General features: G+C 45.0%; 1 protein-coding gene across 2 annotated transcripts; it reads right to left on the bottom strand.

Moving 5' to 3' along the window:
- Positions 1–182: 182 nt before the first annotated feature.
- On the bottom strand, positions 183–26,934 carry TIE1 (tyrosine kinase with immunoglobulin like and EGF like domains 1). 2 transcript variants are annotated; one of them, XM_081009354.1, is made up of 23 exons: positions 26,311–26,933; positions 22,599–22,883; positions 19,824–19,934; positions 19,314–19,469; positions 18,644–18,775; positions 16,927–17,067; positions 14,273–14,401; positions 13,796–13,941; positions 13,108–13,252; positions 12,494–12,652; positions 11,313–11,450; positions 10,065–10,355; positions 9,240–9,530; positions 8,712–8,905; positions 8,343–8,553; positions 7,425–7,535; positions 5,867–6,057; positions 5,183–5,296; positions 4,963–5,033; positions 4,308–4,348; positions 3,431–3,527; positions 3,102–3,201; positions 183–2,684 (listed from the first exon to the last, which is right to left on the bottom strand). In XM_081009354.1, exons 1-23 carry the CDS (start codon positions 26,357–26,359, stop codon positions 2,613–2,615), a joined length of 3,375 nt encoding a protein of 1,124 aa, XP_080865480.1. In that variant the 5' UTR covers positions 26,360–26,933; the 3' UTR covers positions 183–2,612. The 2 variants fall into 2 exon arrangements, with proteins under 2 accessions (XP_080865480.1, XP_080865481.1); XM_081009355.1 differs by lacking the exon at positions 9,240–9,530 and having other exon boundaries at positions 26,311–26,934.
- Between the last annotated feature and the right edge of the window lie 41 nt (positions 26,935–26,975).

Here is a 26,975-nt window from a genome sequence, read left to right as displayed (position 1 = left end):
CTCCTACAGCAGAGTGGGAGAAGCAGCCCTTTATGGCTGTTAAAATGGCTGCCAAAGTTACTGAGAGGCACATACAAAAATAAACAGTTTATATTCATTTGTAAGAGGATGGAGGCTAGAGAGTACCTCTTGATTTCTGTTAAAACACAAGGAAGGTTGCCATACCCCATTTCACAACTTCATCCTTTTAATGCATCCTTTATTATGTACAAATCTAACACAGAGGCAGCATAGAACTGCTAGAGGCCTATACAGTCATGTACTGCTAATTTTGCACCTGTCTGAAAGCATATGGTCCATGGGTTAGATCCACCACACAGCAAAACCAATTGCTCTCCTCGTTGACATTCCCATTTCCATGCAATGCTAGAATTGCTTCCAAGGGATTCTAGGAGAATTTCAAAGCAACCCTTTGAAGTTCAGCTCCTTTTCCCCTACCAATTTCCTTTGTTTCATAAGACATTCATACATGGGCATTTCCAGACTATCACTATTTTGTGAGTGAGAGTTAACTGCATATCGGCAAAGTTAAGATTCAAGAATTAAAGTGGATTCGTCACTCTTGCACAAGAAACTCTTCAAAAAAAACTGACAAAACCACATACCCCTGCACAAAAACACATTCGCTTTTTTCAGTAAGGAAAGTGGCATGAAAATGCACTAGAAAATGTGTAACAACAATTGCTTGACCTAATATCATATAATCTCCCTGCAAACAAATCAGAACGAATGCTCTATAAACAGCCAACATCATAAAACCTCCCTGAAAACTTTGTGTAAACAAATCAGGATGAAGGCTCAATAAAAAGATTTGGAAACCTTATTTAGTGGCATCCTATAATGACAAGAGACTTGCAGTTCTCAGCCAGCAACTGGTCTCACAACATGTGGATTGCGCCAGATCATTGAGGGGACAGTTGTGTCTGCTTCCATGAACAATCCCTGTCCACACTGTTATGCCCGGTGGAAAAAACTCCTCATGATATTTGTTGAAAAGCAAATGTTTGGAGAAGCATCCAGGTGACATTATATGCATAGGAAGCTGCCTTATACTAAGGCTGTGTACACACTCCCATTCACTCTGCACCCACTGAGCTCCCACTGCTTATTTGGGAAGTGGTATATACACAACATTAGCCACAATCCAGATCTATCCTGCTGGGTTTTTTTTAATATAATACTGTGTTTTGATGAGTTTCCCCCCAAACCAGCTTTGATTTGAATTGAGAAAAAGAACCACCTAGCTGTGTTTAAGCCAATAATGTGCACACAACCCAGATTTGATTATTTGTTCATCTAGATCAGTATTTTCTCTTTCAAATTACAGCAGCTCCCCGGGGTCTCAGGAAGATGTATTTCCCATTGCCTGCTATCTGATCCTTCTAACTGAAATGCCTAGGGATTGAACCTAGAACTTTCTAGTATGCATGTGACTGCTCTGAGCTTTGGTCCCTTCTGTTGTATAACGTGTCGCTTGAATGCTGTACACAAGGAGGGCCTTGGTAGATTAAACCAAGGGTATATCCAGTCCTGTGCAATGCTTCTTTTGCGCAAACACACTCTCTTAGTTTTAGAAGCAGGCTTAATTGGAATCAGCACACGCACGGGCCTGCTAGACAAGGAGCAGGAGGAAGTTGCCAAAACGGGAGAAAAAGAGGGAAATTGGAGGACTCGCTCCTGGGACAGGTGTTCAAAGGTGTTACTATTCAGAACATTATGGAGGACTTGCTTAACAAGTTTGTGCAGTACTTGCACCTGTTCAAAAAAAAAGCAGCAGGCTGTGATAAAGAACCCAGGAAAAGTGGGCTATTTTGGAAAGGATATGAGATGAACTGCAAACGGCACAGGCCAATGCTTTTAGCAGCAGCAGCAGATGACATGAAAAGGGTCAGTGTGAAAGCATTTAAACTCCTTCCTAGTGGCTGGCTTTGAAAATTGCTGCTATCTCCACATTGCTGCCTTGTTCTGCAGAAATGAAGCCTGGACCAGGGAGTGTAAAGAAGTGTGTTTCCATGCAGGTAGCACGTAATCTTTGGCTAGGATCTGCCCTCCGCCTTCCTGCGAGGCGAGATAATGGTTGTGGTGTATGTATGCATGAATATAGATGATGCAGAATCTCTTGCTTTCGTAATGCTTTGCCTTTTTCTCCTCTCCTCTCCTCCCCATGCCAAATTCCAAGACCAAGAGGCACTCTGTTTCAAGTCGAAGGCTGCTCCACATGCAAACCATGTCCTCCATTCATGCATGGGTCCCATACTGTCCATCTTGGAGGCAGGCTGGAATCGGCACATGGCGTTTGTGATATATAGGGCTACTGAGCATAGATGCTCCCCTAGCACAAGTTATAGCTGTGTGTCACTTCTCTGAACTCCATATATTTCCTTTAAGTTTGGCAGAGTCTTGGATTGTGCTGTGTGCTGTCCATGCCCTTCTGGTCGGGGAAGAAGATGGCATGAGGAATGGGTTCATGAAGGATCCTCTGGACCAGCCAAGTTCAGCTATGTTCTGTGCTCTATGTAAAAAGATGGTGGCATGACCATGAGACATATGTACAGGAGGCTTCTATTGCCCTGTTTGGGTCCACAGGTTGGTGGGGTCAGTGCTCAAGTCTCTCATGCTTCCTCAGCCGTCACATCAATCCCTGCATAAGTAAAATTCTCAAACAAAGCCATGTTCACGTAGGCCTGTCAAAGGAGAAACAGAGTCAAGTTGGGGGGCTACTCCCTTTTACCCCTTCTTTTGTGAGTACATTTTCCTCCAGGTTCTGACTAAAAAAGACAATACAATAACCCATATTTTGACCTTACACTGCAATCATGCTCAGAGCAAGCCCCAGCCCAACATCCTGGGACAATTGCCTGATATAGGGCCCAGTTCTAAGGACCACCTGAATCCTGGCTTGATGAAAGAAGCTGAGACCCTACAACAACAGGATATTCTTAGTTGAAGGGTATGGTAAGGCTGCTGGGCCCCCCAATGGTGACACTGGGTTCTGTCATCTGACTGTAAACTCTGCTCACCCACATCTTTACAGCACACAGGCTGAAAGCTCAGGAGGTTTTTATTCAGAGCACAGCAAGAATATCCCTAGACAGTGATACCTTCCGAGCTTCCAGCATGCGGATGAGCTGCACCGATATCTGAGCAAAGGGTGGACGTTCATATGGCCGGTCCCGCCAGCACTGCCGCATTAGCTCATAGCTGCAGGAGAAGGTGAAGAATCAGAATGAAGCTAAATACACAAGGGAAGGGGGACTGCCAAGTTCACTGGACGCTTGGTCTACTGGGCATCTCTATCTCCAGCTCCTCCATCAGCATGCGACAGTGAGGAGATGTAGATACTGAGGCCTAGCATGCCAGTGACCACTGGCAGGAGATAACTGAGTAAATAGGATGTGTGTGTTGGGCAGGGGGAAGGGTTTCCACTTACACTTCGTCATCACAGTTGAGAGGCTTCTCCATGCGGTACCCTTGGGGCAGCTTTTCATAGAGTTCAGCACATGTCATGCCACAGTATGGCGTCCCTCCTAGGAAATCAGACGAGGCACCATATTCACCAGCATCCTGGGGCCACTAGTGGCCGGTGGGGCTCTATGGGTGGGGCTAATTTGCTCTCCTAGCTTCCTAACACTGCACGTTGCTGCTCCCATTGATGAGGGGTGGGAGGGGTGCGGTGCTGGGAGTGCTGAATTAGCTTGGCTGCTGTGCTGAGCATCCCACTGCCTTGCCCCTCCCCTGCCCCACTTGGTAACTGCCAGTGACACGCAGTGTTGCAAAACCAGACAAGCAATGTAGCTCCACCTGTGCAACATCACTAGCCACCCTTGCTTGGTGCAATGCACACTTAACACAGCCTTCTGGGTGCTACTGGGACAAAGTTCTCCTAAACCACCCATCTCTGTATGTCCTGTCCTCACCCATACATAATGCAAAGTGCAGCTAGACTGGAAGATGTACAGTAGCAACTATATGGTGAGGTGAATAGATTATGTAGGTTGGTAAGAGTTTTTCTCCCATGATGTTGTTATAGTTAGCCAGCCCATTTTGGGAAAGATCTGCTAAGACTAGGCATGCTCGCATTTTGTGTTTCTCCCCAAAATGAAGGTTTTTATCCTGGCTGTCCTGTTAGGAAGATTGGTTCAAGGTTGTTTCCATGTTCCTCAACCAAAGTAAGGGTAAGGCACTCTGATGTCACTCACAGAGAGGAGGTTGGAGAAATGAAATGAAGAAGTTGTATTGAAGAGTGTGGGGCCAAAATGGGATGCATAGAATAAAGGACAGTGAGGGCAACAGAGACAGAAACTTACCCAGGCTAACTATTTCCCATAAGAGAATTCCAAACGACCACCTGCAAGAGAAAGACAAGTTAGGACGTAGGCTGAGGTCGTCCAGGTTTTCCACTCTACTGTAGCAAACTTGCTGCTTTTCTAAGATCATTTTTGTTCTGGCCTGCTACTAATAAAGAGAGAAAAAAGAAAATACTGAAGCCAGTAGTTTCCCTTTGTTAATTGTAAGTTATTGTACATTTCCTTCAATATCTCAAAAAACACCAATAGGCTTTTTTTGTAGTATAGCATTCAAATGTATTGCAACTTAATGGATTGATTAAAGAAGTAAAAGACAGAGGATCATTCATACATTCTCCTCCTCATGACATTCCTCTTCATTGCATTTTCTACTTCTACTTGGAACAAAGGGGCCAAGTGAAGGCCCATCTAGCCTAGCACTCTGTTCTCACAATGGCTGATCAAATGCCCATGGGAAGACCACAGGCGGAACCAGAGCACAACATAATATTTATCCTCCATAGATTTGTCTAATCCTCTCTTAAAGCCTTCCAGGTTGGCGGCCATCACTACTTTGGTGAGAAGAACTGAAGAAAGTACCACCTGCCACCTGATCACTGTCGTCCAATCCGCAGTTGACCCTGCCACCCTGCCCACCCACCCATAAATCACTCACACATCACTCTTGGTTGTGTACACACTGTAATTCAGGGACTCAATAGCCATCCAGCGAACTGGCAAACGGCCCTGTGAAAACAAGCATCACTGGGGTTACATAAGCCCACTTTGAGTAGACCGGCGAACAAAGAGAAGAGATGGAACTGGGCTCCTCAGAGCAGAAGAGAAGCCTGAGGAATGAGGAAGGGGTCCACATGATCGTCTCTATCCAGACTTACCATAGTCTTCTTTACATAGACTTCCTCCCCCCGGGACAAACCAAAGTCGGCAATCTTGGAAGTCAGGTTTTCCCCTACCAGGATGTTCCTGGCAGCCAGGTCTCTGTGGATGAACTAGGGGAGGGCAGGAAACAGCAGTGAGTGACATAGGCAGTGGTAGAGAATTCAGGCATTCATCCTAGTCCACAGCTGCACACAACAGCATCTCATGAGCTATCTTGTGAAACCAAAGCCGTAGGCATCTCAAAATCTTGCCTTACATTTCACCTCCTGTATTGCTTCAGCATTCTCTGGTCCTAACTCAGAGCTGTACTGACATGAAGTTATCCCAGTTCTATCTAAGTCAGTACAGCTCTTAGTTAGGACCAGAGAATGCTGAAGCAATACAGGATATAATTGGCATATGATTCCAATACACGTCTACCATTGCAAGCTTGAAGTCAGACACTCAGATGATGGACCTGCCATTCTGTGTATGTGAAACACATTACAAATGGAAAGCACAAACACAGGCCTGCTCTGTCTTTCCCCTCCTTGACTTTGCTTGCTAATTCCCCCTACCCCCCCAAAAAGAGAACTGGTTCATGAGCCCAACTAGTGGAGCCAGCTCAGCCCAGCGGTTCCATCGACCAACATGAGCCCAACTAGTGGGAAAAGATGGCTAGGTGGTGAGGACACACAGACCTGTTTTTCACTCAAATACTGCATGCCTTTGGCCACATCAGATGCAAACTGTAAGAGCTGTTGGGATGTGAGGGTCGAGGCTGTCCCATGCTCCCTGGCAAAGGCAGGGTCTGTCTCCAGGACTCGGCTCTTGCGCAGAAAATCTAGCAAGTTTCCATAGGGTGCATATTCAATGGCGATGTACAAGTAACCTGGAAAATTAGGGAAGAGACTGTCAAGTCATGCCCAGACAAACATGTCAGGAAACTTGCTCCGTTAGAAGCAGCAGGGTTGAGAAAGAAAAGACCATAAAAATTATCAGAGATGAACCTGCGATAAGGCACAAGATCCTCCTCTGTATGAACTAATATGGAGAGTGGATGTAGAAATATGCATGGTCATGAAAGATAGTAGACCAGATAGCGTCACTGCAACCATTAGGTGGTGCCAGTGCTTTGACAGGGTTCATCCACACTGCTCCTGAAAACCCCCTTTCCAAATCTGTTTTGTGCACTGTGGCCCTCTGGTGGTTCTGTACCTACGTGGGTTGTTTGCTGCTCTCACATTCTATTGTACCAGGGCCACATGCTCTGCCTATTTGTATTTCAGATCTGAAGTCTTCTTGCTCATTTTAAAACCCTGCCCATGGACCCTTCAAAAGCAGCCCATAAAACCCTCTGACACTCCCTTCTATCACTATTTCCAGCAGAAATAAGGAAAACCCATGTGCTCTGCTTCCTTCCCCTCACCTCCATGCGCTTAAAGGGTATTGTTAGATTGCTACTATGATCTAACTAAACTTATTTTCCAAGCCTGGTTAACAATGTGTTTCAGTGATCACCATCATTATCTCACCCTGCTATCAGCTCTATCAGTCATGCAAGTTGTTTGCTCTTAGTACATTGCTGCTGTAAAGAAGGCAGAAGCTCCTGGTAGGGAAGATATCGTGATCTTGAAGGTGATTTTCCCAGGGTGAGGTTAATGCCTGGCATTCTGGGTGCGTTGACCCTGTGATTTCCCCAAATGTGAGAAACTCGACCGCATAATTTCCTCCTCTAAAGGAGGAGGAAGATAACAACACTTCTGGGTTTGGTGTTTTTCCTCATTTGCAGTTACAGAAGCAGACATCAGCGGATCTACCATTCTTTGCTTTCTGGTGGTAAAACTTTTGCCAGATTGTGACACCTGCTCACAGATGGCGCAATATGTTTTAAGGGTATGTATCTGTCTGTCACTCCCTCACAACAGCAAGCAAACACTAAACCTGGCACCCAAGAATAAGCAGCTCAAGTGTTGGCTCTGATTTCAGTTGCTGCCCCACACTAACCACAGGGAGAGATTAAGGGAAAATGAAATAAGGAAATATTTTGCAAGTTGAAGGAGTGGGAAGAGAGGATGGGGCTTTGGGCTTTGCGTGCTAGAGTGTGTGTTGTTTGGAAGCAGGGCGGGGTCTGTTGTTCCCTCACGACGAGCCCTCCTCAGTGAATAAAGGAAAAGGTGGTGCAGATGAGCCCAAAGATGGAGGAGCAGGGAAGAAGTAGTTAGCACTGGAGGGTGCCCTATTGGCAAGGTGTCTCACCCTTGTTCTCGCAGGCTCCCAGCAAATTGATGATATTGGGATGGTGGCCCAGCTTGCAAAGAACTTCCAGCTCTCCAGCAAAGTCCCGGTGGTCATTCTCAGAGGCAAATTCTGTGGTGGCAAGAACATTTGTTGTACATGTGGCCAAGCCCAGCTTTTTGGTGTGCTACATGCATGTTACAAATATATCTGTATCCTGAATGTGACTGGAAATGCACATTCCTGCATGCACATGCCACAGTTTTACAAGCATACATAAGGCCCTTGTTCACATGTAATGCTAAGCCAAACTATCAGTCAGTGTGAACAAACAAATACTGTGCAGGCTCCCAGAGAGGAGATAATGGACACTTTGCTCCTGCCTGGCCATTCTGCTGATGTGTTGTGTGACACTGTGGTTTGGCTTAGCATGTTATCTGGATCTGGGCTTGTAGTTTAGCTGCCCCAGGCAAATCACAAGCTCCAAACCCCAGGGCAGGCCTTGGTTATAGCTTGTGGCCTGGAATCCTGTGAATTGTAGTTTTAGAGCTGAAAATTGCTAAGTATCTCTGTTTCCCTGCACACTATGGTGCTAGCTACCTGGGATTGGGAATTGCTATGCAACCATTTTAAGTATGTGGAGGAGATATTCTCTATGATTGTGTGCCATGAGGAGGCCCATTGTCCTGCCTTCTGAACAGGCATATGCGAGGAGTGGCTGCTGTCTTCATTCTCTGAATGCTTTGGTGCTTGAGAACCAAAAAAAAGTAGATGCATATGTGTCTGATGGTCAATGCAGTCCCCACCACCAAGAAAGAGGCAAGTATCAGAACAGGTCTGCCAATCATCAATCATTTACACCCTAAGCAGGGCTAGCGAGGGACAGGTAATGGTCTTCCTGTGTCAAGAATGGGAGTCTGACTTTGTGCGGCATCTCACCTTTCAGCATCTTGATGGCTGCATTCATTCTCAGGCCATCTTTCTTGATCATGGCCCGGATGACTTGCCCAAAGTTCCCTTCTCCTATCATGTCCTCAAACTTAATGTCTTCCCACTCCAGGATAGGGTAGCTGAGGGGCTCAGGCTGGGGTTTGGGCCGGCGAGTCAGGGTCAGCGTGCCTGAGTTGAATTGCAAAATGGTCTCTTCCCCCTGTGAGAGGATGAGTTAAGCGGGGAGGTTGGCAGCAGCACTGCAAACCAAGTGGGTCAACAGTCTGCTGTCACAAGCATAGTGGAGCATAATAATTATGAGGGTGGGGAGCCAAGATCAGTGGGAAGAGGCAGGTGGGGCAGGGCAATATCACTCACAGAGCCTGACTGGTAGGTGAATGTACGGCGCCGGTGAAAGAAGTTCTTCTTGATGAGGAAAAGGGCCAGCAGGGCAAAGAGTATGGTCACACAGGTGACGGAGACAGAGCCCACAATGGCCAAGAGCAACTGCTGGTCCAGGTTGGATGGAGGTAAGTTCTGGCTCCCCAAGGTGGGCACTTGGCTCAGGGCTCCTGCGGGAAAGAGGGAAGCAGTGCGTTTTGTAACAGGGCCTGGCTCTGTGATGAAGGAGGAGAAGGCAACTGCACAACATGATAGAGATGCAGAACCACTGCCATGAGTGGACTCTATGACTGTTCTGCCTCCCAGGGTAGATCAGCGCTCCAGGCCAAGGTGGCTGCTGCTGCTGCTGCGGTTTGCCACGAGCCAGTTGCACCTGCATCCTGGCTGGCCTGCATTTTGACTGTAGGAATCACAGAGGCATCTTCACGCACATTACTTGCCTCCTGTCCCACTCAGACCCCACCCCCTGGGACAGCCAACCAAACTTGCCCCTGGTCCACTCACCATCACCCACGATCTCAACTCTCACAGGCTTGCTCCACTCGCCTGGTACAAAAGAGCTGGCTCGCACCCGGAACTGGTAGAACGCGCTGGTGTTCAGCCCTGCAATGATCTTTGTGGTATCCCAGCCGTTGTCCGTGTCCATCCACTGTGGCTCACTGGTACCCCCCAGCTGTTGCACCTCCACAATGTACTTGTTGATGCCACCATTGGGGTACTCAGGGGGCAGCCAGGTGAGCTTGACAGTGCTGTCAGCAAGGGGCTCCGCTGAGAGAGACCGTGGGGATGAGGGACCTGGGAGGCAAGTGGTACAGCTGTTGGCTCTGCAATTGCGACCTGTTCCACAACTGCTAGGAATGCAGTCTGTGGCTTGGCGGACAGTGCAGTTGTGGACCTATTAGGCATAGGCATGAGAGGACATTGGTCAGCAGCTACTACGATGCCAAGAAACAATGAGCAAGCTGTAGGTTTGTCCCTGAGGCACCCCTCAGTTTTCCAGGGCAACACATGTGCTAATGCTTCCTGAGGAGTTTACAGAGGTTCAAAGCCTCTTGGAAGAAAATAGAAATCCCTGCAAAATAGGAGGCACCTTAGAGCCCGCAACACATAACACCATGCCAAGGCAAGTTAATTAGATTTTAGACCTGTCTAGCAAGAAGGCAAGAGCATCAAGCCGTTTGGGACATCTCTGACATAGTACTTGTTCTGTAAGGGATCACCTGGGAGTAAAACCTTTCAGAGGCCATCCACCCCAGAGTCATTGATCCCCAGCCCTGCTCCCTTCTGAGAGTGGCAGATTTCTCCCAGATGGTACATCCCGTTGCCCACCTTTGCTGTCAATCTTGACCTTGTAGAGGTCAGATGGAGGTCCAAGGCTGGTGCAGTGATAGACCAGCACCACCAGATTGTACTCCTTGTTGAATTTAAGGTTTGGAATGTAGGCAGACTGCACAATCATGGAAGTGATGTTTTCCTGATGGACGAGCTCCATGGCTGCATCATAGAGCTGGACGAGGAACCCAGAGCCCACAGTGTCACCACCCGGCAGAATCCAGTTCACATGTAACATGTTGCTCCCTTCAACAAATGAGCGTTCAATCACAGGCTTGGCTGTTGGCTCTGTGTGGAATAGAGAAACAAGAAGCCATCAGCCTGATTCTCTTGCCAACAGCACCGAAGGAGAAAGAAATCCTGAGACAATTTCTCTTCAGCCTGGGCTGTACGATCAACACAAGGTGGAATTAGTGCCACATGCTTAAGGAGAAACAATCTTTACCCAGAGGCTTTGCAATCAACAGTAGACAGGATAGGAATGAATTGAAATGAACACTGTGTGAATAGGTGTGAGGGAGAATATCTAGGAGGATAGTATATTAAAGTAAGAGGAAGCAGAGAGGTGTGTTAGAGAATGGGATGCTGCAAAAGTGTAGTTGGAGTTAATCAGTTTTTTTGGGGGGAAACACACATTTTTTTCTGCTGGGTCTGGGTTAGGGCGGAGATAGGATGTACTGTACATTTTAGGCTAGGGAATAGTTTAGGCAGTACAATCCTATGCATCCCTCTGTGGAAATAAGTTTATACACAAGTTAACATGCACTTGCTAAGAAGATGAGCCTTATATCCATTCATTTTGTTATAGCTAAACTTTGTTGTTTTGTTAACCTGGTTTATCCACATGTTAAGGGTCTTAACACACACTCACCCACCTCAAAGTAAACTTTCTACAGTAATATACTGTGACAGAAGGCAATTGGATCCCTGAGGTGGGAAGAGGTTGGGCCACTCATCTATGGGGCACTGGCATTTTGTTCTCCAACCAGAGGAGGTAGTGGCAGAAACAGGGCACTTAGCTGGTCTCTGTAGAATACCAGAGTAGGTATTTGTACAATCTCTACTGGTTAATCTCTACTGACTGGAAGGGTGGCTGAAGAAGACCCATACGGGAACCAGGATATTAGAAACTGTAGGCATCCTTAGCACTACTCATACGCCTACTACAGAATCTACTTCTTTTGATTTGGGCATTCTTCATCTCCCCACTTCCCAGATTTGGCTCGCTGAACTTCAGATACTCACCTTGGCACTCTGTTACCATGACAGCCTGAGGGCCTGGGTCGCCTTCCCCTCCATCTCCAGGGCGTGTTAGCTGAACCTGAACAAGGTAGGCTGTGACAGGTCGCAGGTTCATTAGGGTGATGTTCTGAGCATGGTCAACTGTTGATCAAATATGGGTCTGTTACTGTAGAGTCTCATGCTGAAGGTTATGCTCCATATTTTTGTTTACTGCAGAGAGCCCACTGCGCAGGGCCTTTTGACTGGGATCTGCAGCTCTGCGACCTTTCCTTTCAGACTAATGTCCCCTCCATTTTCTATTATCTGCTGAACAGGGACTGCCTCATATCCACAGAATACATTTAATCACATTCAGAATACATGACCTTCTCGGTGGTGGAACCTGCCCTGTGGAATGCCCTCCCATCAGATGTCAAAGAGATAAACAACTATACAACTTTCCGTAGACGTCTGAAGGCAGCCCTATATTGGGAAGTTTTTAATGTCTGGTACATTGCTGTGTTTTGTTATATTCTGCTGTATGCCACTTAGAATGACTGGGACAACCCAGTTAGATGTGTGGGGTACAATTAATTAATTAAAATTCCCCCAAAGAATCCTGGAAACTGCAGTTTATTAAGGCAGATGAGAATTGTAGCTGGGGTGGTGGTGGTTTGCAATTCCCAGGATCAAGAGTTGTGCCTAACTTTGGAGCCTGATCTCCTGTTCCTGTTGTAGCATATGCCTGAGAGAATCCTTGTTTCTTCATGATTGGCTGAGCTGAAAATATTTTGCTTCCCTGTTGAGCAGAATCCCCTGGGCCAAGAAGCATTGCTAGCATTACTTAAATGACTCAAATGTGCATAAATGCACCATGTCCCTAGCCGAACTAAGATGTTAGATGGCTAGGGCAATGGGTTCTCATGGGCACTGCACTTCATGGTGTGCCCAGCTGTTCTATAAATATAAAACTTTTTATAAAAAGAAAATGAAGGGGGAAGGGCAGGAGATCTGGGGTCCAGCACAAAAGACCCAGAGCTCAGCCTCCTAGATCACCTGCTCACAACACTCCTGTCTGGATCGCTTTCTGTATAGTTGAAAAGAACTGAAGCCAGAGCAGGCACAGGTTTGAGAGAGCCCTGCAGATTTAAGGGAGCACACAAATTAGAGCGACGACTCCATCTGGATTACAGCAAATCCCTTACCTACAATGGATGACCACTGAGAAGTGCCAGTTTGGGGCTTGTACAGAACCTTGATGGAGATGATGGGTCCATCACCTGAGATGCGCCCCACAGGTGATATTACAAGCTGCCGACTCTGCTTGGCTAGAAGCCTGGGAGGGCTTAGCGGCATGGGAGGCACTAAGGAAGGGAACAGCGTCAATCACAAGCCAGGCAAACATGAAAGTAGACAAAGGGATTGCACATTTTACCTCTGCCCTTGAGAGAAATAAGACTTCAACTATTAGGACAGATTTGTACCAGATGTTTCTCATGCGATATTTTCCTGATTGGTACCTGGCACAATCCTAGTCCCTGTCTCTGATTAATGCTCTCCTTCTAGGTTTCTTTGCTTGAAAACTATCACCACATTTAAAGTGACACCACATTTAAAGAGACATCAGACCCTCATTTTGCCTGGACAAGAACTCCAGAATATCTTAGGAGGGGTACTAAAATAAAAACTGTGTGGCAACATTTCAGTAACCGAGTTCTGTACAACCAAAGATGCCTCCTGTGATGATTTTGTAATTCCCAGAAGCTGAGCATGAATATCTCTAACCTTGAAATCTCACCACCTGCGCTGTCCTGCTCACCTTTCACAGTGACCTTGAACTTGCCACTGTCCTGCCCACCCGTAGTGGAGACACGGCATTCCCAGAGGCCAGTGTCAGAGAGGACCAGCGGTGGCACTTGAAATTCACAGGTTGTCAAGTCTTTTTCCATGATGGCTTTCAGAGACTGGAGAGGTGAGAAGAGTAGAGTCATATCCTGTCTCAAGTCTTCTGTTTCTGAGTATTTGCGGGGAACCACAGTCCCATGGGATGCAGGTAGGGTTGACAACTGACCTAGCCCCATCCTTACTAGTACCAACACGGAAGGGAATAGATCACATGCAATTATATAAACAGAAGGAAAAGTGGTGTCAGGACAATTGGACTGTTATGCTAAAGCACTCGTGCTTAAGCACCCAAATACTTGCATAATTAACATAACCTCTAGTTTGATCCTGATTTATCCTCCTCGCGTGTGAACAGAGGTAGGGTTGCAAACCCACACAAAGAAACCCAATTTAACACCGTGTGCTCTTCTATATCTGGGTGAAACCCAATTTAACACCCTGTGCTCATAGATTGATCTGGGTGAAAGGGAGATTACAGAGAGAAAAAGACCGAAGTGTATGAGTAGGGTGAGAGCAAGTTGGGGCTAGAGAGGCAGAGGGAAGAGCAAGCCCAGGTCTCTGGGATGGTACAGGGCCTGATCCAGGACATGATGGTAGCTTACCATGATCACTGTTCCATCAGCCTTGCGCAGTTCAATGTTTTCACGTACAGGGATTGGATTGCCTGTTGCCATGCAGGTAATTACAGGCTGGGAGCCTAAGTTAAACTCCAAGTGAGAGACCAAGTTCTTGATCTGGGGGATCCGATCTTAGCACAGAACACCAGAATAAGGATAAAACATCATTACAATCGTAATAAAATAGCATTTTTTTTTAAAGGGCAATATGATTTTTATTCCCTGCCTCCCTTTATCTCTAGGCATAGCTGTCAATGTTTCCCTTTTTTTAAGGGAAATTCCCTAATTCCGAATATGATTCCTCGCAAGAAAAGGGAAAAGTTGACAGCTATGTCTCTAGGTGGCAGACAATGGCTAACCACTATGCAGCACCCTCTCCCATTCATGTACTCGTTTGGCAGTTCTCTGGCACTGGGCCTGGTTCCTGCCATTCCCATGATACACATTCCAGAGTGCTTTTACCTGACTTTTCACAGTGCTGTCCATGCCAACCAGATGGGCAAATGCAGCCACTGAACCGGTTACAGGTGCCTCCATTCTGGCAATGACACTCCAGGGCACAGTCAGCGCCGTACCTCCCAGAGGAGCAAGCTGGGGAAAGAGCAAAGGAATCGCGGGTCAATCTCCTCTGACCATTTCCCAGAGACCGGGGCTGCATACAAGCAATGCGTTTAAGCCACAGTCAAAACACAGCCTCAGAATTATAGCTGAATAAGGGTGCTGGGAATAGTAACTCTGTTAAGGGCAAACTTTAATTCCTAAGATTCTTTGGGGAGGGACAGGCTTTGAATGGCCTTTAAAGGCATAGTGTGTGTGCCTGGGTCAAGGATGTCTGGCAGATTTCATGTATGCTGCTTTTAACCCATCTCCCATTGTAGGTTTGCAGGCACGCAAGACCACAAAGCAGTTTTAAATGTGTGGGCTTCCTTTTTAAAAAATGGATTGGTCACCTCCAGAATGTTATTAATTTTACTGGGGAGATACAACTGCATGCCAGAAATGTAGGTTTGCAGAACTGAAGTAGATTAAAGTGCTCTGTTGCAACAAACCCACTTTTACAAATAACAAGAAAGGAGACTTTTTGCGATTTGGAAAATGACGGGGGTGGGGCGGGGGGAGCGGAATGCAATGAAAAATGTGCATAACAATAGATGAACGGGAAGTCGTCTAACCTTCACACAAACAAATCAGGATAAATTCCCACTGTCATATATCCTCCCTACAAACAAGTCAGAATGAATGCTCAATAATGGGTAGGCATCATACGAACTTTGTACTGGTTATATGATGCCCGTTCTTTATTGTACTTTGTGGAAGCAAACCAGGAAGAATGCTAAACGAACAGCTCAGTCTGGAGGAGCCTTTTCTCTTTGCTATGGAACTTCCTGCTCATGAGGACCCCCTTTTTCTTTTGGTTTGTTGGAGCCAAGCAGGAGGGAAATGATTCTAAAGAAACAAAGGGAGGAAGCGGCTCTCTCCTGGATACGAGCCAAACAGAGTCCCAGCAGAGAAAGTAGCCAAAACCGAATAAAAATACTAAGGAATACTGTGAGTCTGAGATGAAGGGAGGGTTCTTGAACATCTTTTCCATGTAAAGATGTTCAGGAAACAATGTGACTATGCTGTTTGCTGGTAGTAACAACAATGAAACCACAAGTTTGCACTCTGGTTACGCAATTTAATGAAATTTGCCTTCCTCGGTACTGTTCCAATATTCATGGTTCCTCCTTGCCACACCTGTAGGAGCTCTTCTTTCCCATGGCTTCATTATGTCTCACTTTCTGAGAGATCACATGACCCCAATGCTCATACAGTATTACCTTTTTCACAATGATTACAGTGTTGATTTCACATAAGGACTGTTTCCCCACCCCCACACTGAACCTTCCCTTGTATGCTGAGAACTGGCACTTATTGTATCAAGAAAAATTCTAGCATTTGAATGAGACTTGGTAAACATTAGTTTTCTCAAGGTAATGCCTTTTCACAAGTAATTTTTACGATGTGAAACATACAAGGGTAAAAAACACCACCTCATGGTAACATTACCCTATCCAAAAGTAACATGTTAATCAGATCTGATGTCACATTACACTTATATATATGTATCCCTATTGCTGCTCTGAACACATACAAGAAGTCAGAAGCTTCAGCTTAGCAAGAAATCAATCAAATGATGGCCATGTGGGTGGGGAGCTACCACACCCTTCTAAAGAAAGACATGGGTGTTATTCAGCTATGTTTTATTCTGAATAGACCTATTGTAATTAATGGACCAAACTTAAGTCATTTTTTACTATTTAAAAATACTACATGAAAATTTGATGGTGGTGCATGAGAGAGTCTTTATCGTTTCCTCCCCAACTCTGGAGTTTGTTTTCCCTGGAAGCCCAGGCGGCAGAGACTCTGGTTGCTTTCAGACAACCTGCTTGTTGAGCATTCATCCTGATTTGTTTGCACAAAGTTTGTGGGGAGATTAGGTGACACCCAATATTTATTGAGCGTTTGTTCTGATTTGTTTGCAGGGAGGTTATACAACTTTGAATCAAGCAATCCCAGTGCATTCTCCATCACTTTCCTTAATGCAAAAAGTCTAATACGGTGAGGCCTTCCGGTAAACTATAATTACGCAACCTGAATTTGCTGGTATGGAATTGAATCCCACCCGAAAATAGTGACAATCTGGGAGTGCCCTAAATTTGGCTTCTGCTGACAGGTAAAAACAATTTTATTCTCCTGGTTTTTTATGTTAACTAGTAGCCACCAGTTTGCCCCATTCGGTTGCTCTGTTACTGTTTTATTAATTGGATTATTTTAACATTTAATTCTTTCCTCGGTGTGTTTTTATGTATTGCTGGAAACTGCCCTAATGAATGGTGGCCTACAAGTTTGCACCCCAAGCATTACACGAGGTTTGTTTTTATGCTGCCAAATGTAACATGGAAAGCAAGGGGAAAGGCAGCACGGAGTTTCTTTGGTTCTGTGGAACAGACGCCATACACTTGCATCTTGTGCCTTTCTAAGTAGGTCAGCTTCCCCCACCTTCCCATCTCATTTATCACCCTGGTGTCCAAAAGTGTCATAGAGTTGGGAGAAAGAAACTGCAGGGGACATACCTGAGCCACACTGAAGACCACTCCATCCAGTAGCACAGGAACAGCCATAAGGATCAGGCAGACAGAAGGCCAGCCCCTTGCAGCCTTGCTTGTTATGACATTTCTCCTGGCAGTTTCGCCCAAACATGCCTTCCTTACAAGCTGCAAGGCAAGAAGATTCTTGTCAGGGATTTGCTGCCACTGTACTGACAAAGCCACACATGTTCACCAACCCTGCACTACATTTGCCAGTGCATTGTTCCTTCCTGTGTCCCTATCTGCACACAATCAGAACAAATCCTACAATGAATCCATAAATCCTCTTTATTGTGATGCCAAGTTTCTCCACTGAGATCTCAAACCCATGTACCTTTTCTTACACAACACCAGTTGATCCCTCTGCAGAGATAAGGGACTTGGGACTCGAGATGTGAAGGCTATTTGGGACTCCATGGCCTTCTACCCACGCTTCATTGCCTAAGGCAGAGGCTTTCAAACTTTTTAAGTCCACGGCTCCCTTGACCAACTACATTCTTTCTGTAGCATCCCTGTGGGGCTCAGGAGCCCAGTTATGTCACCATGTACCTGTAGAGCTGGCAGCCTCTCCCCCTTTCTTGAACACCCACCCTTGTGGAGTGTTTCCTCAGCCTCCTCTCCTTGGGAGTCCTCTAGGCAGCTGCTGCTGCTGCTCCTGGTTTCTGAGCTGCCCCCCCACCCCCAAAGAGAGGTGCCTCCTCACACTGCCCCACAGCGGCCTGGGACTTGTATGTCCATTCCCAACAGCAAGGGCTAGTGGACTGGCTGTCTGGGCTCCCTCACCTGCTTGCTTGCTTGCTTATTCCTTGTCCCCTGACCAGCCCCAGAGGCAGCATTTGCCTGCGGAGCTTGTAGCCAGGGCTGCTGCAACAAACAGCTGTGCAAGCCTTTGGGAGGCAGAGATGCGAGATGGCATCAGAGGAGGGAGGGAAGAAAAGAGGGACACAGGCACCCCTGACTGTCATTCAAGGCACCCTAGGTTGCCAAGGCACATTGGTTGAAAACCACTGGCCAAAGGAGTCATGCCTAAGTCTAAGGAGCTATTCTTGGGGATTCAACAGAGCATGTCCTTCCACCCTAGTCAAGAAGGAAATGTGAGCTTTCCCCATCAATTATGATTAGTCCTGACCCCAACCAGGAAACTTTCAAAAGGAAGAATACACTTGCAACCTCTGCACACTAAGGTTTAGGAGACTGAAAACTAATGCTTCTCCCACACCTAAAGACACATTCAAAGGAAGGTTTTGGAAGGGTTAGGAATTGCATCTGATGCACTTCTGGATACTGCACTGCATGGCTGGAGTAGTGCATATACCCAACTTGCCTCTTCTTCCTGGGCAGACCATACAACAAAAGGGGTTCAGCCAGGTAACATCATTGGCCATGCAGCTCCTGCAGCTGGATTCCCAGTTTCAAAGCAGAGGAAAATTTACATGCTTTAGTCATGAGCTCTTCACAGGTACTCTTATGTGCTTTCTACACAAAGGGCTGACTCTGTGTAGGGGCACATCAGTCAGAAACACAGGCAGTGCACTACCAAGAGGTGATGTGGCCCTCATATGGTACATATGGAGATACAGGGTCCAACATCCAACTAGGTTTCAAATGGCAACCATCTATACTCTTTGTGAAGATTTACAAGTGCAGTTCATGGAGCAGAGGCATCTCTTCCTACCAAGACCATGTACACATTGCTTCTAACCTTTTTCACAGCGGGTGCCCATGAAGCCTGGTGGACAGATGCATTCTCCCTCAATATGGTGGCAGATGCCTCCATTCAGGCAGTCGGGACAGTCCTTGTCACAAGAAGAGCCCCATTTCTTGGCTGCACATCCTGGGAAGTTGGGAAGAGACAGACAGACAGACAGACAGACAGACAGACAGATTATTGCTTGAATGCACAGGAGGCCACTGCTTTGATGAAACTAGGCAGGTATGGTTCTGGTCACTGCCTTGAGTGCCATGATGGAAGAAAGGCAGGATAGAAACATAAAATAATGAAATAAAATTTAAAGAAGATGTGGAAGGAAGCCTGATCTCTGGACAGCACAAGGCAGCATTAACCACAGTGCTGTCACTAACAGTCTCCAACAGCCACTATGCTCAGGGTAAGTTCACACCTATGTGTTCATTACCCTCTGGCAGCAACTTAAAGTGACGACTGGCATATGGGTAAAGAGGCACCACAGAGAAAGCCTTCTTATGATCTCAAACAATAGTTTTTAATAGAAGCTGTACATGTTCAGCTGGGAGTCTTTAAATGATGAGACACTGAATCACACCCACCCCATAACAAAGGATGTAAACAGATGTTAGTGGGGACGTCTGTGGCTCCTATTGACCTGCATCTCTTCAGTTCTGTGCTATCTTACCTCGCACAATCAGCCGGAAGAAGGCACTTGACAAAGGACTGTCCCCAATGAATGTAGCGCTGTAAATCCCACCGTCACTCACACTGACAGGCGACAGGGTCAGAGTGGACTGGCTCTCCTTCACCTCCCCCTGGTCCTTGGTGTCATAGTAGGTCCCTGCAAATGAAAGTGGCCGGGAGGAAGAAAAGCATGAGAGCTGACAACTGAACTCTGAATAAGCCCTACTAAGGCTTAATCCACTCCAGCCTGTGACTGGCCTGGACAGGGCTTAGAGGCTCCTGCAACCTCTAAGGACATCACTGACAGAGCAGTTTGGGTAGGAGAAGAACTGAGGAAGCACAAAGGCATCTAGCTGCAAGCCCACTGGCAGGTCTGGGCCTAGACTGCCAGCTTTGATTGACAAGGATAACTGAGGGCGGGCCTTGTTCCAGGAATGGGGTGGGGTGGGGAAGCATTGGAGCAGGGGCAGATCTCCCCAAAGCCATGCAGCTGGGAGAGGGGGGCACTTGCCATTCCTTTTCCACAAAATGTCTGCGTTCTTCCCATGCTTTATCTTGGCAACAAGTACAGCTGGCTGGGAGAGGCTGAATGTCTGTGTCACTTTCTCTGGGACGAGGTTGGCTGCAGGGTCAGACAGAAACAGAGACTGGGTTAGGAAGCAGGACCTACAATATTTTCTCTTCCCTGATCATCAGAGGGTCATGCTCTAGATTGCCCAGATCTGTCATTCCATCTTTGGGATTTCCAGAACTTACCTAAACACTTCATCCTGCTCAACATGTATATTTGCCTATTTTACTCTATTTATTTAATGGAATCTGTATACCACTTAATTAGGGGTGGGGTGGGACTCCAAACGGTTTACTTAAAATAAAAAATACATTAAAATTATTGATAGAAGTCAGATTTGAAGCCAATTTAACCTTAAAAATAATAATAAAGGAGCAGTTAAAACTACACATTATAAAATAAAGTTAAAATATTATATACGTGTCATATATAAAATACGTGTCAGTTTCACTAATCTGGGAAGGCTTGTCTAAACAAAAAAGTTCTTAATGGCTAGAGAAAACAACACAGCTAAGATGCCTGCCTAATGTCAATGGGCAGGGAGTTCCAGAGTGCAAAGGCCGCCAGGCTAAAAGAGCAAATCCTTACAAGGGTGGAACAAACTGTGTGTGGCATTTTCTACACATATAGCAAGGAGAAAGGTGATCATGTAGGCTTGGTGCAGGTACTAACTCACAGTGTCCAGAACAAAATAATAATAACAATAATAATAATAATATTTATACCCCGCCCATTTGGCTGGGTTTCCCCAGCCACTCTGGGCAGCTTCCAACAAAATATTAAAATACAACAAGTGAGGTGAAAGTTGATGTGCCCATTTTAGGTAATGTTAGGGTTAGGATTGTTCTGCATCTTATTGTTAACATCATTCTTATTCTTCTTTCCAAACCCTCCCTTATGAGCATATCTCCCAAAGTCATGCTTTAAATTGTATCCGTAAGAAAGCCTGGATTTCCAGTGGTGTCACCCAAATCAATGTTTATCATATTTCAAAGGCCTTCTAAGATAAGAAAATCTAGTCAATTTTCAGATATTCTTCCTGGGTTCTTTGTTTAAATTATCTGACTGATGTCTCTTTTCCCGGCAATAAGAATCACTCATATGACTAATGACTGACTAGCACCATAGCATCCAGAAATTCTTTTGTAGTAGGATATCAGGGGAAATGTGTGCCCTTAAGTTCATAGAATTATAGAAATGTAGGAATCTCAACTAAAGCTTCCAAGACAGATACCCTATTTGCTGCATGGTTAGATCTGTGTATGCCATTCTATGAGTACTAGTAGCCAACAGTTATGAAAATCATATACAGTGGTACCTTGGTTCTCAAACACCTTGGTACTCAAACAACTTGGAACCCAATCACTGCAAACCCAGAAATGTTCCAGTTTGTGAACATTTTCAGAAGCCAAAAGTGCTCCGTTTTGAGTGCCACACTTCCATTTTGAGTGTTTTGCTGAGGTCTGTCTGTTTTTGCGGCTCTTTTTTATTTTGTTTTTGTGACTGTGTGGAACCTAGTTCAGCTACTGATTGATTTATTGTGTGACTGCAGTACATTGTTTATTGCTTTTATGGATCAATGGTCTTGTTAGATAGTAAAATTCATGCTAAATTGCTGTTTTAGGGGTTGTTTTTAAAAGTCTGGAACGGATTAATCCATTTTGCATTACTTTCTATGGGAAAGTGCACCTTGGTTTTGGAACGCTTTGGTTTTGAAATGGACTTCCGGAACGGATTAAGTTTAAGAACTAAGGTACCACTGTATAAATAAAATATGCCAGAATCCCTTCCACAGATGTCGGCAGGATTTTTTTTTACACCAAGGGGGCAAAGTAAATACTACAAACAAACAAATAAACAAACAAACAAACAAACCTAGTATTAGAGAACAGGTCTGCCATTTCTGGTAAGTCCAGTGACTAGGGGTGGCTCACCCATTGGGGTGGAGCTACAACAATAGACTCTTGGCAGTGATATCAGCAGTGAAGTCATTCTTGTGCATCTATGCAGCCATGCCTTCACAGCCATCTTCCCAGTAAGTGGCAATGATGCTCTTTCCATGAGGCTATTGCTGTGGGTCGGCCTCTGCTGGTGACCGAGTGGTGACAAGGCCTAGGCAGACCCATCTTCAGAGAAATTTCCAGGTCTTCCTCTTTGCTGTGGACCTCCTTTTCATCTATGGGTAGACTGGCATACAGACAACATCTTTTTCCACTCACTGCTGAGACCTGCTGTTTTTCCCTCTAGCTTCTTTCATCTATTCCTCTTTTTAAAACCCAGCCAGAAACCCAGCCAGAGGGGCAGGGTATATATATATGTTTGTTTGTATGTATGTATGTATGTATAAATAAAAATAAAAATAAAATAATAATAATACATTGCACTGTTGCTGCAATCAATTTCACACACACACCCCAACACACATTTATCTGGCTGAGCCTAAAACGAAATGAATTCCCTAGATTGATTAATACTCATTTTTGCTTTTTCCTTGTCCTGGTATGTAAACAAATTGCAAGAATGACCCCAGGGTCTGGGTCTGAGGAGGGTATAGAGAGAAGACTCCATTACCTTAGCCTTGGTCTTATCACAATGATGTAAGGACCTAACTTTGAGAAAGAATAACTTCAAAGTACATATCGCTCCCAGTTCTCAGAAACCACATATCTGCATATTATCTTTTCCAGTGTTATGTTGAATCTCTCTCAAGCTTACCATCCACATTGTTGTGCACATAAACCACCCTGGTTTGTTCTGACTCAGTCTGCCCCAAGCAGTACGTGATGCCCACCAGGTCTGCCCGGGAGAAGCCGCTCATTTGCACTGCATGGCTGCTGTTCTTGTACATCTGGAATCTGGACCTGGGGTGGGTCATGACAATTTTATTGTCTCTGTCAATCTGGAGGCTGGCATTTCGCTCACCAGTCACACACGAGAGGTAGAAGTTGGTGTGTGAGGGACTCAAGACGTTGGCCATCAGGGTGATATCCATAATTGCTCCTGCATCGGGAGGACAAGAGAAGGTGTTATTTTAGGACAGGGAGAGCAAGCGATCTCAGCATAATTCACACAATCGAAGCCAGGCCTTGCCTAGGCTCTAGAAAGGAGCAGGGAACTCTCCCACTGTGAGGGCCAGCTTCACTCAGGTGAAAGTAGCCAGGGACTGCTTATCTGTGACATATTTGTGTTTCATCTTCATGAAAGTAACATCTGAAGCTATGTGCTTTCTTTCAACTGATATAAACTCCAGTTGTTCCTATTTAACAGGGACATTGTCTCTAGTAAATCCCTAGTAAATCACCATCTCTTTCTGGGAAGAGCCACTGAACGTAGAATCTTTGTTGATAAGTTGAATATGTATATGTATACCTCATTGCTTACATCTAATAACAGATTTTGTGTGTAGAACTGTTTTGTATTTTTGTGTGTGTGTGTGTGTGTGTGCGCGCACACACACACACACATACACAAATTCTTTTAATACAAAGGTACAGTGGATGGTGCTCAACCTCTGTTGCCATTTCAACAACACAGCAGGAAGTTCTTATCTAATATGTTAAAAACAATATTATTATTCTGTCTCGGGACACATACAGTACAGGTTTGAAAACAAATCATTATACCACCACTTAAAATATTTATCCGTGTATTTGTTTGAATTTGGAAAGGAACATAGAGATCGCTTGTATGATGAGATAGCACATTAATAGTCTTTGGGCTATTATTGTGTCAAATATGACAAAATCCCTACATGTTAAGCATACCTTCTTCTGTCTACATGTACATATATCACAATACACAAATGTAAACACACCATGTGACAATTAATGTGTTTGTCACACATTATTCCCAGCATAGAAATCCAGAAATCTTTTCAGTAATAACAATGATGTTATTATCAGAATACTTCTACTACACATTATATATTCTGGAATGCCACCCTTATATTTGAATTGATCAGATTGTCTCTCTCATTATGCTTGTGCGACCCTGAAGGCTTGCAACTCTTATTAACCTTTCTTAGATATGACGTTCTGATGTCACTTTTCAGAAAACGGCTAATTATATTCTGATGAAACACAGAAGACGTTGCCTTTCTGCTGTTTCATTTCGTTTCATTTCACAGTATGGGTTAACCCTTTTACCTGTGCTATTTTTCCAATGAAAAATCCACCCTACCCACCTCAGAAGCTATTTCCTGTTAGTAAGAAACATGTGAGCACACAGGCTTGAGTATATAAATAATCCATTTGTGGCCTTTTGGGACTGGATACACACAATAGCTTTTTCCAGGCTATGATGGTATGAGACAGACATGATGTGTCCACTCACTGCAATGTCTCTTATGAGGAAAAGGGATTCATGGGGCATTGCAGTGGTTCGAAACTCTGCAAGATTTATCTGAACAGAGACAAAAGAAATGTACATGTAAACCCAAGCCAACAATGTCTGTATCACCCAATTTTCCTGTAACAACTGCATTCAGCCATATGATGTTTCTTTCTATCACCCAAGCATGTGTTTGTAGCACAAATGGCGGTCAGAATGATATCAAAACACCCATTGCCCATGGAATATCACTGACTGGCATTACCAAAACTGCTTTTCTTCCATTCTCTATTCACTGTGTTCCATGCCTGGATGGGAAAGGTTGGAGATGGCCATGGAATTCAGTCTTTGTGAATACAGATTAACCTGATCAGACCAATCTGCAGATCAGACCAATCTGCAGATCAGAACTTAGCTACCCATCAGCTCTTCACGTTCCCCAAATGCTCCATCACAGACCTTAGCTCAGCAACAGTATTAAAGTATGTTTAAAGGTGTGAATTTTAAAAGAAAATATGTATAAGGACCCCTGCAGATGTCCTTTTTATTTCATATTCATGATTATTGGTGATCGTGATGCTGTTGGGGCTGTCACACATAATCCTGCTTTCAATACTGTTTTGGCCTGCAGAAGTTTTGGGGTGGTCACCCAACTTCATTTCCAATCAGCGCATATCCTGCCACTGCCTGTTGACATCGTGTAACTATTTATACCACAAATGTTCTAGTTCATTTTTGTCCTGCTGTTCCTGCGCTATAACCTTCCCGGACAACAATAATGTGGTAGCATTGGGGAAGCATCACAAAGAACAAACTAGGAAATAGAAAAAAAATAAATCCACTACCGACACACTATTTTTGTGTCCAGAACATGTTGCAGAAGACACTCACGATAGAACACTGGTATTGGAGGAGCCCTCAAATATGTATCTAGATGTGGAACTCCATGCAGTTTTTTAAAACTAAAACGACACCACACACATATATGAGAGATTAATGTGAAAATGGGATAGAAAGGACTTATGAGTGAATTCATGCAAAAAAAAAATGACACAGATCAGAAATTGAATGATTTGTCCATCGCTCACCATATGGCTAAGATTTTCCACTCTTAGCTGGGAGAGACAAAGAGGATGTTGCAGAAACAGCACATGGGGCTGCACATAACAGCATCTCTGAAAACGTTTAAATCCCAGACCCACCATTCTGGTGGCACCAGGGGTTCCTCACCCAATTAAACAGGGCTGACTACTGCTGAGGGTGGTCAACCTGATTCAAATACTGGTCCTGTTGGTAGCTAATGCAGCAATCTACATATGAAGCAATGCAGCACAACAAAGGTGGGTGTTCACAGAGCTCTACACAAGATTGCCCCCTTTGTATGCCATTCAAGGATTCTCCCAGTACTACCTGTAATTGTTGGGTATTTTCATAGTGGTCCCCCAAGTTGCTGAGTAGACAAATTGCAGACTACCTATCCTTAACTGGATATACGGTAATGAATACCAGTATAATTCCAGATAGGAGTAGCTTTTGGCTTCCTGTCCAGAAATCACCAGATGGGATGGCCACCCCATTTTATTTATTTATTTAATTAATTTCATAATATTTATGAAAACGAAAACAAACAAAAAAAAACATTGAAGTGGTTTACAAAAAGAATAAAACAATAAAATTATCAGTAAAAACGGTTTTTTAAAAGATAATAAAACATTTAAAAAGTAATTAAAACCAATGATGACCTAAAAGCAGATTAAAATACACCAACCTTCTACCTGTCTGAACGATGTATTTAACAGACACCAAAAAAAGAGTACAGCGAAGGCACATGCCTGATATCAACAGGTCGGGAGTTCCAAAGATTGGGTGCTGCCACACTAAAAGACTGATTTCTTACAAATGCGGAACAAGGTATTATGTGGCACCATTCTACTGACACTATGCCCCGATCTGTTGGACTCCAATAGCGTAAGTTCTACCTTGGCACAGAGCTGTAACCACTAGCTCTGCAACCTTCTCCATGTTCCATTCTTTCTGCTACCAAAACCAATAGCAACCCACCTCCCACCAACCTGTTAAGGGGGGGAAAGGACTTTACCTGCCAGATGCAAGAAGAGAGTTAAAACACAAAGCCTGCCCAGTCTCATTTTCCTGAGTATACACAGTGTCAGGAGAGCTCAGACATCACGGATCCAGAAAAGGCAAAGATGATGGGGGCATTTGCGTTGTTTTTCATTTGCAGAGTGTGTCCTCTATGTTTGATGCTCCTGTGTCTTCCATTGCTTTGAATGGGTCAGAGTAGCTCGGAGAAAGTTCACACACACCCCATGAGGAAGACAGATTCTGGTTCTCTGGTTTAGAAAATCCCACTTCTGCTTTCTGAAGTGTATGTTACGAGCCTCAGGAAAAGAAACTCTGGCTGAGTTTCGGTCCACCTGCTTGGGAGTTCAGATTGTCCCCTCCAAGGCCCTTCCACCCGTTCCAGCGCTTTGTTCACTGCCACATGTTGTTGCAGAAGAGATTATGACCTGCCTGTTTCTTCCATGCTTGCTTGGAAAGCCTTCCTGGGGTGCTTCAGCCTGGGGTGCACAAACGCACACACAAGCAACCTCTGGGCAGTTCAGGAACTGATTAAGAGTGAGAATGGATTGGGCACAGCAAGAGCTGTGAGTCAGTGGGAAGAGCTTTCTTGGCTGGGATTCAGCCAGAGCAGGAATGGAGTCTGTTGGGGGAGGGATGCTTAGAGGCCTTCACAGACAGCAC

This window comes from Podarcis pityusensis, assembly GCF_964106645.2.
Source record: "Podarcis pityusensis genome assembly, chromosome: 6".
Taxonomy (NCBI): domain Eukaryota; kingdom Metazoa; phylum Chordata; class Lepidosauria; order Squamata; family Lacertidae; genus Podarcis; species Podarcis pityusensis.
Note: the sequence above shows the minus strand (reverse complement) of the source record. Positions and strands in the feature narration are given on the sequence as shown.

Coding starts and splice junctions, on each gene's coding strand:
- TIE1 (XM_081009354.1), bottom strand. CDS start 26,359: ATGAGACTGGGCAGGCTTTGTGTTTTAACTCTCTTCTTGCATCTGGCA. Junction 22,884..26,310: donor TCTCTTCTTGCATCTGGCAG/GTAAAGTCCTTT, acceptor CTCCCGATGCAG/GAGCAATTATGGATATCACC. Junction 14,402..16,926: donor TGGTCTTCAGTGTGGCTCAG/GTATGTCCCCTG, acceptor CTCTTTCCCCAG/CTTGCTCCTCTGGGAGGTAC.